The sequence below is a fragment of the Anser cygnoides genome, chromosome 9 (genome assembly GCF_040182565.1).
Source record: "Anser cygnoides isolate HZ-2024a breed goose chromosome 9, Taihu_goose_T2T_genome, whole genome shotgun sequence".
NCBI classification, from domain to species: domain Eukaryota; kingdom Metazoa; phylum Chordata; class Aves; order Anseriformes; family Anatidae; genus Anser; species Anser cygnoides.
Window position 1 is genome coordinate 19,334,069 of NC_089881.1, and position 14,627 is coordinate 19,348,695.

Below are 14,627 nucleotides of genomic sequence, written 5' to 3' on the forward strand. Positions count from 1 at the left end.
TTTCTGCATCTCTAACAGACACAGGCTTCAGAGAATAGTGGTATCCATTGCTTTTTGCCAAAATTTAACCATGGGCAAAGCAAACATAGCTCTTGTTTTCTCCAGTTCCTTTCCTAATTTAGAAAGATTTGTTCTTATTAACTTCACAATTACATTTGTTTTGTCAAGCAACATGTTCTAATATGTGTGGTGGAACCTGATTTTATATGCAATTCTTTTAAATTAATGACAAAAAAACACATTTTAGACTACAATTTTTAGTAGAACCTAAAAGAAGTCAAACTCTCACTGAATTTGAAAGAACTAAACATCTAACTTTCCTCTGTAGTTTTAAGCTTTGTCCAGAAACACTTGAAGTACAAAGGTTAGAATATTTTTTACCTTATAGAATCCTGGCATCACAGAACTATCTAGGTCGGAAAAGACCTCCAAGATCACCAAATCCAACCATCAATCTGACCTACTGAGTCAGGTCACTAAACCATGTCCTTTAGTACCACAAATGAATTAATAGTTTAATGAGAAATGAATAAGGTGAATAGTTCTAGGAAACTAAGGTGAGTTGCCTACTAGGAAAAGAAAGATTGGTTCAAAGTATTTTTTTCAGAAAGATTTTTTTGAAAGTGGTTGTCTAATGAAAAAAAGCATAATTCAGCATCTTTGAAAAAAATCTCTGAATGTGAAATGTTAGAGAAAGCAGTCCATTCTTCAGCTTTTTCCTTAATGTCGTGGTACAACAACCTAAGCAGCTGTTACAAGTATTTGGTAAGCCATAAGATTAAGCCAAATCTACCCAAAAACTCAACTGTACAGGAAACCTTCACAACATAAGAAAAACTGTGGACTAAGACCCAAGAGGACGTTCTGAAGATTTTCAGAGCAAAAGCCTTTCTTACAAATCAGGCTTTTTTAAACTGCATCCAGTTAAGCACATGAGATCACTAATCATATTTGAGTACGCTGGTCATCATCTTTAGCAGGAAATACACATCTACTGTAGTCAAATGAAAATGCATTAACTTAATAATTCCTTTTCCAAATTAAAAAAAAAAAAAAGTTATTTGAATTAACATTGAATTCTAACATTTTGTCTCTAAGTGTTATCAACAGGTTTGGATCTCTTGGATCTTAGTGAACCTGTCTTACAAACCCAAAACAAAGCAAAGAAGTCAGAGAATCCATCAAGAGGTGAAGGCTTAAAAGCTTCAACCCACAGAAAGAAGACAGACAATTCTGACCTTATCAGTGTGGACACTGAGCAGAAAGTCCAGACCGTCAGAGTTTCAGACAAGTCTTCACTAGATTTAGGTAAGAGTGTAGCTATTATATCAGTGTTATATAGCCTTGCTTAGCACAAGTTTCTCCTTGATACTAGCCCAAAATAATGAGCAAGATCTGAATTTCCACTGCACCACACTTTAGCAGACAGTGTAAACTTAACTTTGTGTAAACATTTTGCCTTTATCATTATACATATCGTCAGTAAATGTGCAAATAAAGATCTGAGTGGATTTTACAAAAAAAAAAAAATAGGATCAGTAAAATGGTAGAAAAATCTATAACACTATCATGAGAAACCAATAAAGGGCACAGATCAGAAACAACCCACAGTGGGTGTCCTTTTCAGATCTTCATGTGCTAGAAATACACAAGAATTTTTTGAGTACTGCTTCACCTATGCATGCCAGAGAAAAAAGTTCTGGACAGAAGAGCTATATTTATACAGATTGAACAAAAACCTGAATACAACTCAGTAGCCTGCCAAGCATGATCTATAGATGAGCTTTGGAAAAGGTGAATTTAATTTAGTTCCATCCAAACTAAATTACTTGCACCGCAACTGAGAAATTTGCAAGGTAAATGTAATTTATACCAAGGTAGCAAATTTTCCTTTCATCAACATAGAACTTTTATATAACTTTATCATTGAACAGGAGCTGAATATCTCATTTTTGCAAGGCAAGTCCAACACATGATTGAATCCTATTGGTTGCCTACACAGTCATTTGTGAATGGTAGTCACCAGAATAAGTTTTATTTATACAATTTGAATACAATTAAGAAATTAAAATATATTCCTATCGGTATAATTTTATCAACAGATCTAAATTACATGCAAACCAATGATTTTAAATTGAGATTTCCACTGACTTTCTGACCATGAATCTGCTTTTGGTGGCCTTAAAAATCATGATTTAGAAAAATGTTGCAAATTCCCAAGTATTTTTACAGAATATCAGCTAGAAAGGTGCACAACATTTCTGTCTACTGGACTTTAATTAAAGTAGTCTTTGGTGGCATGGCTTCACAATTTCCTCTGAACTTATATTCAACAGAGGGGAATTAATTCAAGAAACAGTAGTTTCTTTGATAAGTTCATATCTTCTTTTGTTATCTTTCAGTTGATATTCAGACACAGCTAGAGAAATGGGATGACGTCAACTTTCACGGAGAGAGGAGCTGCAAGGTCCACCCTTCTGCAGAACGAACATCATCATCATCTAGAGCTCCATCAAAAGAGCTTTTATGGTATACATTTTGCTTTTCTTAGAAAAATATTTCCAGTCCAGCTCTCTTAATTAACGATGACAAGTCATATTATTAAATCTGTTAGGATTACATTGAAAATATGCAAGCAGACATTTTGGACAATGTATCATAAACAATCACACTATAAAATTACATTTTGTCAGCAATTTTTAATGTTGTGAAGAATAGCAGGTGCAGTTGCTAAATAGATGGTGGTGAAAATTCCACAGAGGGATGCAGTGATCCAAAAGACTACAGATGTGAGTAAAATTAGTAAAAAAAGATACTGTGCAGTGATGTGACAGTCACTGGATACCCAGTGTAATTTCTTTGCTATCAAGAGGGCAGAATTTCTGTGTGGAAAAGGCAAGAAAAAATATAGTATTATAATAGCCAAGTATTACCTCTTTCACACAGTTCAACTAAAATTACAAAGGATGTAAAAGAGGGAAGAATTGGGCTTTGCCTTTAGGACCAGGTCACACAGATTAATTCTGCTGTCTTCTTGGTATGTAAGCAACAGTCATTCGCTGCATTATGCATGACCATGATTATCATTTTCGTACACTAGAAGCAGATTCCTGACCAACTGATGCTCATCCTGTGTCTTAACCAGCCCTTTATCTGAGTGTTTCATTAACTTAGAGCTTTATAGAAGAGTTTCGCTCAGTTAACCTGATTTTGGCCTACAGGGCTTCATTTTCTGAGGAAGAAAATAGGATCTTGTGGCACAAACAGGCACATAAGCCAGGATGAAGTCTTGCAATGTGGCTGTTGATTCTTAGACACTGACTGCAGTTACATGCTTGTGTCGTTGCCTAAACCTCATTTTGCATTTCTATGAAATGGAAGTGTAGTGGTAGAGGCAAAGTCTCCATTCCATTATAGTAGTTTAATGCCCATATGTGCTTGGTGCTTTACTGGTGAATTGGGCCTGATTCCGTTTTTTTTTGCATTACTATTGTCTGCACAGAACTGAAAAATGGAATAGCAGTAACACTGAAAAGGGTTCAGGCACTTTTGAAATCTCCAAGTTAAACAATTCAGTTAAAAGAGTTAACCTAATTAGTCTGTATGAGCTTATGAACCTGAAATAGATAAGGCAAAGCATCTTAGTCTGCAGTGACGAATATGTAAATACATTATTTCTAGGTCCACAGAAAATAGATCACAGTCTGAGCTGACTAATGTGAAGAGTGCCTTGGACACTGATTCAACATCAGAACTAGAACTTGCACCTGCAATACAGGTAAGAAGATTTGGTAAATTTAGTAACATTAAAAAGGCAAGTAGGAATTGTCTCATTGGCTAACTGTTCACATGCTGGAAGAACTATTTAAGGGAAATTTTCAGGATCATCAGTTAAAAGCCTCATACAGCTGAATCTTCACACAGCTTCCAAATTAGTATATTACAAAATTAGCATAACTGTCAGCATATCAAACATTCAGAGTTTAACACTGCAGTGAACTGTGTGACCTTCCTGTACAAAAAGATATCAAACTGCAATTTACAGCAGTATCTGCTTTCCCTTCCTCCAGTTCTGAAAATCAAACTTCTTATGGTTCCCTCTTCCTGTAATATAGCTTTTCTCAAGGTCTCTTGGTCGACCAGGAATACCCAAAATTGGGAAATGGCAAAGGAATACGGGAAAGAATCATTAGGCCAACATTCATTAGTAGTTTATCTCCACAGGTAGGAGAGCAGTGTGTTCAATGGACTTTTTCCTGCTGGAAAATGAACTCCAATAAGGAGGGCTCTGGGTTGTAAATTTGTAGATTTGCCCAATTCCACTGTCATATAGTATATTGAACAGGACTTTATGGAAATTACTTAAAGTCATATGGTATTATATATATGTATGCATATATATGTACAAATACACATTTATATATGCATTCATATAGTTCAGATTGCTTATACACCTTATTTCCAGTTTTTTATTTCTTAACTGAAAGTTTTCAAGTTCAGCCAATGCTACTGGCAGGGGTGAGAGCAAGTTGTTTGGTGGATTCACTTATAGTTGAAAGCAATTTTTCTCTCAATTTTTCTACAGCTATTTTGAAGCCTACACTTCAAAACCTTTCTGTTAGATGTAATATCTGGAAATTAATGAAAATTAATAGTCCCATTTGAAAATGGAAAAATGAGACACCAAAATGTCAAATGTCTTTTTTGGAGATCATGCACGAGTTTTTGCAGAAAATAGAAATAGAACCTAGTTATCAAGACCCATTTCTATATTTTCATTAGGGAAAAAGTGAAAAAGTCTCCTTTACTTTCCTGCCATTTCTACATTACAAACAGGATATTTTTTTTTTTTTTCAATTTTTATTTTTCCCCCGGAAGGTTTAACTAGTTCTAATGCATGATGTCTTTTTCATTCTGTACAATATTTATACATCTTAGTAATGGAAAAGATCTGTTGCATAATATCTACTTTAGATGGACAGCATCTTTTCACATGCTTTGTCCATCTTCTCTTGAAGTACCCCTAACCACTTTTTAGGAGGCTATTCGTCAGCCTAATAGATCTAAATGCCATCTTTATGTTTAACCTGGATGTGTTTAAATCAAGTAGACAGTCACAGATTATAAGTCTGTGGCTTTCTGTAAAAGCAATTGCAAATACAGCACCTCTACTTTATATGGTCTATTTCCCATTCTACTAGAATAACTGCAGAAGCAAAAATCAGCATTTTTAATTCAGTATAGATTCAATCCTTTGAGTCTCCGTACTATTTTATAAAATGGATGGTATTTGAAAATTTAAAAATCTTAAGTTGAATCAGCCAACTTGAAAGAGAAGCAGAGTATAAAATTCTTATCTGATGCTCTAGTATATTTCATGTTTTGTTTTCCTTTATCATAAGCTCCTTTTTTTCAAACTCGTGATCCACTCAAGTCATGAAATGTTGTTGACCTGGTAATTAATAGTGCTTCATCCTGCTTATACTTGGACTGTCAAAGTTGTCAGTTCCCAACAACCAGGCTCATCTGTTTTGACAGAGTTCTTAATCTGCTTGTAAAAGAAATCATATTAGTAGTGCTTTTATCAAAGCATGTTTACCATACTTTGTCCTCTATAGATCTTGTCTATCTCATTTAAGGGTAACCTTTGCATATGCAACAGATTCTGTCATACCCTAAAGATTTCATCTTGTCAAACTTGCTGCAGTTAGCCATCAGTAGTTGCTGAGACAATTGCCTTCATCACTCATCTTTGATGTTAGATTTAGTTCCTCAGAGTGAAATACTAAGCAACTAGGTTACATTTTCATTAAAATTATGCAATCTCCTTAATGAAATCCTGTGTTTACCGTGCTTATGTCATACAAAATCACAAAGGCAAGCTTTGAATTAATAAGAATCATAGAATGAGGAAGAAATGTCTCTAAATGCTGGAAAGGGCAATAGCATGGTAGCTGTCACTGGATGTGGCCAACTTCCTTCTTAGTATTCTGCTCACATCATATGTGTCCTATTATTAACTCTTAAGCTGTATTGGCCCAAGTATCTTTGTTCATTCTTTTATCTGCCATACCAGAAAGTTCCTTGTTACGGTTTTATTGGTACGAGAGCTCCTACAGTGATGGGGTTTTTTGAAGGTTTATTTTCTCTCTGACAGTTACAAACTACAGAGGGAGGTAATATGTTAAAATGTATATGCATAAACTCTGCTTATGTTTTAACTTTCAAAATACAATTTAAAACTCGGGCCTCGTTGCTCACTCAGAATGCATACACAAGAAACCTCGACATACTACAAACTATACCTAATTCTACTATCTCTACACTCTTAGACTAACGTGTATTTCAAAGCCTGTAAACCTTAGAAACATGCAGTTTTGGGCAGCAGTTTTTAGAATGCATGATTTATTCCCCACTTCTCCCAGATACATATAGTAAGACAAATGGCCTGGATCTTTTTGGATGTGCCAGTTACTCTAATAAAATTAAGTTACAAAGGACAGATTTAGCTCGTTATTTGAAGACCTGCTCAAAAGTTAAGACTATAATTTAAGCCTCTCACCAACAGTTAAGGTCCAACAGCACATAAGCAGACTACAGGTGCAGGAAACTGTGCGCAAATGTATTGGAATGGAAGATTTTGTTCCCGAAGACAGCAGCCAGTGATCAACTACAGCACCTCCACTGTAGAGTGGTGAGCATATCAAACCACAGTGTATGCAGGCTGTCCATGCCTCAGACATACCCATTCCACCCCGACCCATACTACACCTTGGACTCCCGTTAAGGGTCACAGCTGCAGAGTCCCAATCCATCACCAGCTGGAGAGGTGAAGTTCTCCAGTGCTGGCACTCCATTTCCATCCCCTCTCTTCCTGCACTAGCAAAAGGCAGCATGTTTGTTACACATGGGGTTTTTCATTTCTGGATATCACAACTCAGAATATGACTCTGCATTGTCTATATGCAAATGTAGCTTATGTGGGTTTTGTTAATTACTTCTTTTTTCCCCTCTGATTGAGAGCAGGTGTGCATTTAATGGAGGAGAAGGTGTATTTCTGTGGGGATTACGCAGAGAGAATGTGTATGCTGTGATATGAGGCAGAGGAGGGGACTTGTGTGCTTCTTTCTTATCCTCTTTCTCCTCACCTCTCTAACTGCCCCAACAAGCTCTCTCCCCTTCTCCAGTACTAGTCAGTCTAAACATCATGATTTATGCTATTGTCCTTGACCTAAGGCAATTACAGTCACTAGAAGCAAAAGATTCAAAAGCTGATGTAGTCAAACATTTTGCAAGAGTCAACTCATAAATAGTGAAAAGGCTAGGAACGTAATTAATGTCTATCAACACACTTTTGTGTGAAGAAAAAACAGATTTTATTCTTTGATCAGATTGCAGGTTGGGTTGATAAGCTGCTGTGTGATACTCAGCAAGATGTTTGACTTAGTGTACTATATTCTGATTTAAAAATTGCCACCATGCAATATGAATAAAGCAGCTGTTAAACAGATTAAGGCTAGCTAACAAGTTCTCAGGACCGGTAGTTATTTACTAGGAATTGTAATCATAAAGGGGGATTCTTCTGACATTACAAAGAGAAATCATGATCTTCAATATTATTGATCTGAAAATAAATATGCAAGCCATTCCTGGTGAAATTTGCATATAATGCAACAGTGGACCGAATAAAATGTAAACAAGGGAGTCATAAAAATGAGCTGGTGACCAAGACACCTATATAAATAAGTATTACAATACAGTTGCTTGAAAAATCATATATTACAGAATGAGAATGCAGGCTCTACTTACAACGCTATGTTGGAAGGCAATTCTGAAAAGGATCTATGGCTTAGAGTGTACGAACATGTCGCTGTGAGTGCTCCCTGTGCGGTACTGTGACAAGAAAACCATAGAAAAGCAGGCATAATTAGTGGGAGATAGGAGATCGCTTGTTCCCTGCATAAAGAAACAGCAAGACAGGTATTGGACCATAGTGTTCACTTTTGTTGTCTGTATGGCTATACATTAAAGCTATAATAAATTAAAGAGGGAGAGTAAAAGTGCCACAAAAAGGTTGAAATCTGAATAAAATGCCTCATAACAAGCTAAGTTAAGATCTTAATCTCTTTATAACATTTAAAAGATAATTAAAAGCAGATTAAAGTAATGGGTATCTTTCCACGGAGAAAATAAGGGGTACTAAAAACTGCTTCACACTACTGGAGAAAGGATAAGAATAGCTGGAAACAGAAATTGAAAGGAATAAGAGAAACGAGGAGGTCAATTAAACAAATTTCCAAACATAGTGACAAGATTAAGGTCTCTTGATAACTTTTAATTAAACCCAAGCACATTCCTCAAAGACATATATTCCAGACAACTCCACTTACCATCAGTAGAACATCACTTTCATCTTATGGCTGTCCAAGTGACAAAAGAAAACATAGAAACAAACAGACTATTTGAACAAGTTATCTCCTCTGCCCTAAATTCTGTTAATCAGTAAAATAACTGTTTTGTGTATAGGAACTTTAGGGCTATATTGACAAAGTATGTCATCTTTCTAGTTAAAAAGGCATGAGTATACACAGGCAGACAGACATGTCTGACCATGCTTTGCACACTGTATGAACGCACAGGAATGTTATTGCATGTTTCATTCCAAGAAAGCAAATTCCAACACTTGCAGATACAGCCCAATGAGTCTGAAGTGAGCAAAATTAGTCTTTTAGCAATGTGTCTTATTGAAATTGGATATTATAAGTACAGTCATCAGAAACATAATCATGTAAATTAATGCAGTTGGGACCATGGTCAGGCAAATGGCTAATGAGTTTAACCTCTGACAAACACGAGAGAATGGATTAGCAGTCAGAGCTCTGTTTAGCAAGATTAGGCCACTTTGTGATTTTCTATGCCATCACTGAATACTGTTTGTTTTTGTGTTGTGCCTTTTGTGCAAAAAGCATTAATAAAATGTTTTTTAGCAAGAGAATAGGGAGAAACTTGTTATGGACTTCCAATGGGACTGACTGATAGTCAGGTGTAGAAGGGAGCACAACTACTGGTTGTAAAATGCATTTATCCCTCCAGTGAAAGCCATAGCAAACCTGTCTCTCCAATGTGATCCCAAAGCAGAATCTGAAAGAAAAACACAAAATATACAGGCAAAATGAGAGGCTTTCTTCTTGGAATATACTGAGTGGAATGCATTGTCACAGTCATAATACAGGAGTAGGAACAATTAAGGTAAAAGTCTTAACAAAAGAGCCATCTATTCCCTTTTTAGCCCAGTCCTTTCACTGTCTTTTCTTGGCTGTCTCTTTAATTTTCACACATCTTGAGTAATAAGAAAACTCTAGAAAGATAAGTTATTCTGCTTCTGATGAGGAATGATCTTTCTACAGTGTATGCGAATTCAGAGGAATTCATGCAGGGACACGATTAGTTTTGCCCAAGAAAAAGGCCATTTTGGGCTTGAGGCAGTTAAGGAAATAACTCAGAAATTTTGCAGAGAGTATATCATCCTATGCTGAGTTATTCTTTTATTTTTTTAGGCACGATCAGCTAAGGAGCAACGTTGGGGAGGGCCTCTTCTCTCTAGAAATCACTCCTTGGAAGAAGAATTTGAAAGAGCAAAGGCAGCTGTTGAGGTATTATTTCATTTACTGTTCTCATTTTCATCTAATGTTCTATGGATTTTGTATTCATTTTGCAGCACAAGTAGAGGAGAAAGTTGGAAGTGGATTATTCAAAGCAGAGAAAAGATATGGTTCCTGGAGTTACTCATTTAAGATATCAGTTTCTCTCTTAACAAAAAATACAGCCTTAGCTATAAATGGACATGAACCAGAACTAACTTTTCAAAATTGATTTTGTCTTACTCTAATATGTGGGTCAAGAAAAATTCCCCGTAATGCAAGTACTTCAAAAATAAAGGTATATGAGTGAAAACTGCTTTTTCCCCAGCAACTGAATGTGTCCAATCAGTTATTTCAGCTCAGACACAAACCAATTCTGCACATTGAAATTGGAATTCAGAATCATTGATAAAGAGAATGATTACTTGGTGTAATGGATGAGTAACTGCACATACAGCCGTAATCAGTGCATTTTTATAATTAGAATTATAACAGAATTATAGATAGAATGTTAAACATCAGAGTATTCTCTTCTTCTGATAAAGGAATTTAGTTTGAAAAGGTGAAGGTATTCAAATAGTTCTCCTATCTACTGTTTTTTTTTTCATTAACTTCTACTTTTCTAACATGAAAAATGTCTCTTGAGTGTTGTCCTATACCACTACTCCCAACTGAAATCCTGCACCAGTCTTAAGATAAGGTGGCATACAGATTTTTTAATAGAATCCATTAAAAAATAAGGTACAATTGTCAATTCTGAGCATCATATCTTCTCCGAGGTTCAGTCATAACTGTTTAAAATCCCATTGCTACAAACAGCCAGGACAGCTGCATCCCACTGAGGGATTTTTCCCACTGAGGGAAATTTTTCATGATATGATAAGGTAAGACTACATGATTTCTACCATGGTTTCACAGGATCTTAATGCACGTAAAATATCATCTCAGTTTACAAAGTTAAAATGGACACAATCAGTAAATTAGCTGTTTTATAAACTACAGACTGAAGAGTTTATACATTTGTATTCTCTGAGTGCCTTTTTTCCTGACCAATTAGATTAACAACTTTAAATAACTGTTGGTGATGCATATGTTTTGTTTTGTTTTGTGGTGTTTTTTTTTTTGATGTGGCACATCACGCACATTTGTTCCTGGCAGGAAATGAGAGACTTGCTTTCAGATCACCAAAATTTTCTAGATGTTCCTAATTGCACTGCAATATGATCCTTAAGGTGGGACATGTTGTGCAGTAATCTGTGGTTGAGACACAGGGAATCTGATGGTGAACATCTCTGCATTACAGTTAGTGGTTAAGCAAATGGTGTCAGTACTTTTGCAGTTCCCAGAAACCACGTGTGATGGGGAGTTCCTAGACAGATTACAAGACTTTACTGAATTACTTTACAGAATAAAATAAGGAAGAGAATGTATTGTAAAAAAAAGGTCATTCTGAGGCAACAAAGATTATTAAAATGCTTTAATGTAGTCTTGCAAACAGCTATTAAAAAGATTCTAATTAAATGTTTCCCTAACTACGTAACTGGAAGTCTAAGTAATTCTTTCTGCTTAAAATAGAAATTTAGACCAGGTAGTTAAAATAGAAAGGAGATGACTCTTCAAGATCTTATAGAGTAGTTATTTTCATTTGCATCTGAAAAGCATTGAATTTTCATCCTGGCAAAAATGAAGTGGTAAGAAAGTTAAGGTGATTGAAATAAATTGAAATAAATTGCAGGCCATCTCAGAAAGATTAGTGCTTTCTTAACCAGAGAATAGATACTGTTCAAAAATCCTTCTTTTAGGCTTAGGATGTTTCTGTAATATTCCTCAACTGGGAAAGCTCTGAGTGGTAAGATTAGCCAGAAAACTGATCAAGAAAAGGAAGTGAATCTGAGGTTCTTCATTGCCTGCTTTGAAAGGAATTAATTAAAAATTCAGTAAATGAAGACACCAAACTTTATCCCCCACCCAATACTCACTTTAGAGCTTTGGGAATGGTCTTAAGATGTCAAACTCTGAGATTAATGAAAATCTGTGAGGTAATTCTTTCTAAAGTAGGTTTAAAGATGTCTGTGTCATTGGGGATTCTTTAAAGAATAAAGAGATAAGTAAATTAGCTTTTTTACTACAGAGGGTCTAGATGCGCTTGCACTGATTGGGTCCTTGCAGACTTGGCTACCTTTTCTTTCATTCTGGAAACCGGATTTGATTTTTTCCTTGTCCCTTTGCTAAACACTTGAGGGAAGCACAAATAACCTAATGTCGTGATTTCCAAGTGCCATACCAAATATGGTCTAAAATATTTTTTCTACTAATTAGATGTTTTTTTACCAATAGTCAGTACTTTTGAATTAAAAAAAAGAAAAAAAATGCTAGCATGAGAACTCAGATCCATCCTGTATCTATATTCTGTTAATATGATTGTTTTATCCTGCACCTTCCTACTGGTAGTGAGTTAGAATTAAAAAACATGAAACCAAGGAAGTGCAAAAACTTCCAACAGAAAAATGTCTCAGACATGGAAAAAAAGCAATTTTAATATTTTCTTATGCCACATTTACCTGGTGTAGATATTAAATTGCAGATGCCACACTGTTTTGTGAGCTTACACAAAAGAAATTTTAAACCATCCTTCTCGGCATCATTTTATTTACAACATGAGCCCTTACTGTATAATAAATATACTGTTATGAAGCATCAGAACATATTACAGCTAAATTTTGTGACAACAGTTGTTAGTAGTAATTAGTAAGTGCACAAATTTAACATATTGATGCAGTAATTCAAAGGAAGAACAACCACAACAGCTTTATTACAGCTTTATTTTTTATGCATTGGTCAAGAAGAAACATTGCAAACTGAGTTTTAGCAGTATGGGACAGGCAAAATTCTAATCAAATGTGATGAAAACCGGTAAATTTAAAAATTAGCCATCAATATTCTGAAAATCCACCCCCCACTCCCGCCATTGTATCACAGGAAATAAAGAACCTGAAGAAATTCTGTCTCCCACTGAGACACTGCTTCAGCGTATTTTTAAATACTAAGGGTAAAAACAGTCTCTTTGACAAAATGCAGAATATTCTGCAGGGAAGGAGTCAGATGGTATGAAACATTTTTCCTGGTTGTCATTTCACTCAAAGGCTGCAGATGATCTGAGAATATGTTAAACGTGTTCAACTGCTCTGAAAACTTTTGATATGTCCAAAGCAATTTGCCAGTGTTAAGGTAGGAAAAACACTGAAATGAAATAATTGGCACCAGTCACATAGCAAATAGAGTTAAAATTAAATTTAGGAGTCTTGATCCAGAGCCAGATTTTCAGAAGCATTCAATATTAATTTAGCCCTCCTACTACTGAAGTCAATGGAAAAACTGCCACTAATGACACCTGAAATAGCCTTAGGCCTTTAATAAAGACCATGCAATATGTCCTCTTCTTCAAGGACATTAAACTGCTCTGCTATTGACATTGTTATTTGCCATGGCAATATTATGGCATTTTATCAGGTGCCATGATTGAGCATGATCCAGTTGCTCAGCGCGGTTTTGCCGTAGCGGTTTCAGAGCCTGCACGTACTGAATGCATTTAGGAAGCCATAGCTGCTGCAGGAGTTCTGAAATTGAAGGGAACTCACAGTCCTGTTTTCCCTCCTCATCAGTCCCTGCACTGTACAACCATACAGTCCCTGGCTCCGGACTTTCCCAGCAGGTCCTGTCCTTTCGGGTAAATGGACCCTTAGTATATCTGGGCTCTTATATCTCACAGCTTAGAAAACAGAGGTATGGATACAGTCCCATTTGGGTCAGCATCGCAGAACAGTTATTTCTCTACTAAGGTAGTCTTACGAAATTCTCAGAGGCTTTCCAGAGAAAGTATGTATCTTACTCCTTTCTCCCTGTATTCCTTTCTTCCAAACATCTCCATTAAGACTACCACCCGTACAGATGTGCATAAGCTTATGTCTGAACTAAAGAAAAGTGTTCTTGTGAAACTCCACAGGAATAAGAAGGTGACAAGAAGAGTTGCTTAACACACAAGTTATGTCATAGAGGTATCTCAACACTTTACCCGGTGTTATGTAATAATTAAAATATTCTGTAATATACATTTATTTAAGGCAAAAAAATCAGTTAATCCCCTGGAACTCTGGAAGGCTGATAAGAGATGCATCATGTCACTTTAAATGTATTAATATATAATACCTTAATATTATATATATATATTAAGATATATCTATTCTATCCTAATAATATCTATATTAATATTTTGCAGTTGTAGGCTTGCTATCCCACCACAGCCTAGGAGTGGAATTCAGACAACCGAACTCTCCTAGGCTTTGGTTTCCTGTATCAAAACCAACAGCAGTTCAGGTGCCCTTCCAGGAAATTCCATACAGTTCTGTACAGCTACACCACTGAGGGTTTATCGTGACATGAAGAGGAAAATCAAAATCATAAGAACCACTCGCCAAGTCAAGGCAAGGCTACCTTCCCTCCCCAACAGCCACATGAAGGACTTAAATCCATTTTGCCCAGACATGCAAATCACTAGTTATAGTTGCAAACTAACAGTTCGGTCCTGACCCCTGTCCAAGTAGTATGTGATGAGATAAGAGAGCTAATAGCTTAACTGAACTTCTCCCCAGTACATTTTTCCTCCATTTTTGATTCACTATAGATAAACATTAATCACGGTTATTTGAATGCATAGTAATTCATTAGCCTTTTAAGTAGAATATGCACACAGTGAGCTTCTGTGTGTATTATAAATATGTAACTAAGCAGCAGTATTTGAATTTAAGACTTAAAAACACTAAGTGTTTTTATATATGAAGAAGAAATGTGATTTGATATGTTTCCAAGTCAGTGGGTCGTATAAATGATCTTTGTGGGAAAAAAATGCAAGAAAAAAAATCTAATATAAACATCATATACATATATATCATTAGTTCTATAACTTAATCTGTTTCAAAAGGCATTACT

General features: G+C 35.7%; 1 protein-coding gene across 3 annotated transcripts in view; it reads left to right on the top strand.

Annotated features, from left to right (window-relative positions):
* Positions 1-14,627, top strand: part of PEX5L (peroxisomal biogenesis factor 5 like) — a 102,538-nt gene that overhangs the window by 79,957 nt on the left and 7,954 nt on the right. For all 3 annotated transcript variants that reach the window (XM_048059465.2, XM_013174807.3, XM_048059466.2), the window contains 4 exons: positions 1,099-1,308; positions 2,403-2,529; positions 3,682-3,778; positions 9,558-9,653. In XM_048059465.2, coding sequence (XP_047915422.2) covers positions 1,099-1,308; positions 2,403-2,529; positions 3,682-3,778; positions 9,558-9,653 — 530 coding nt within the window. The remainder of the gene's footprint in view (positions 1-1,098; positions 1,309-2,402; positions 2,530-3,681; positions 3,779-9,557; positions 9,654-14,627) is intronic.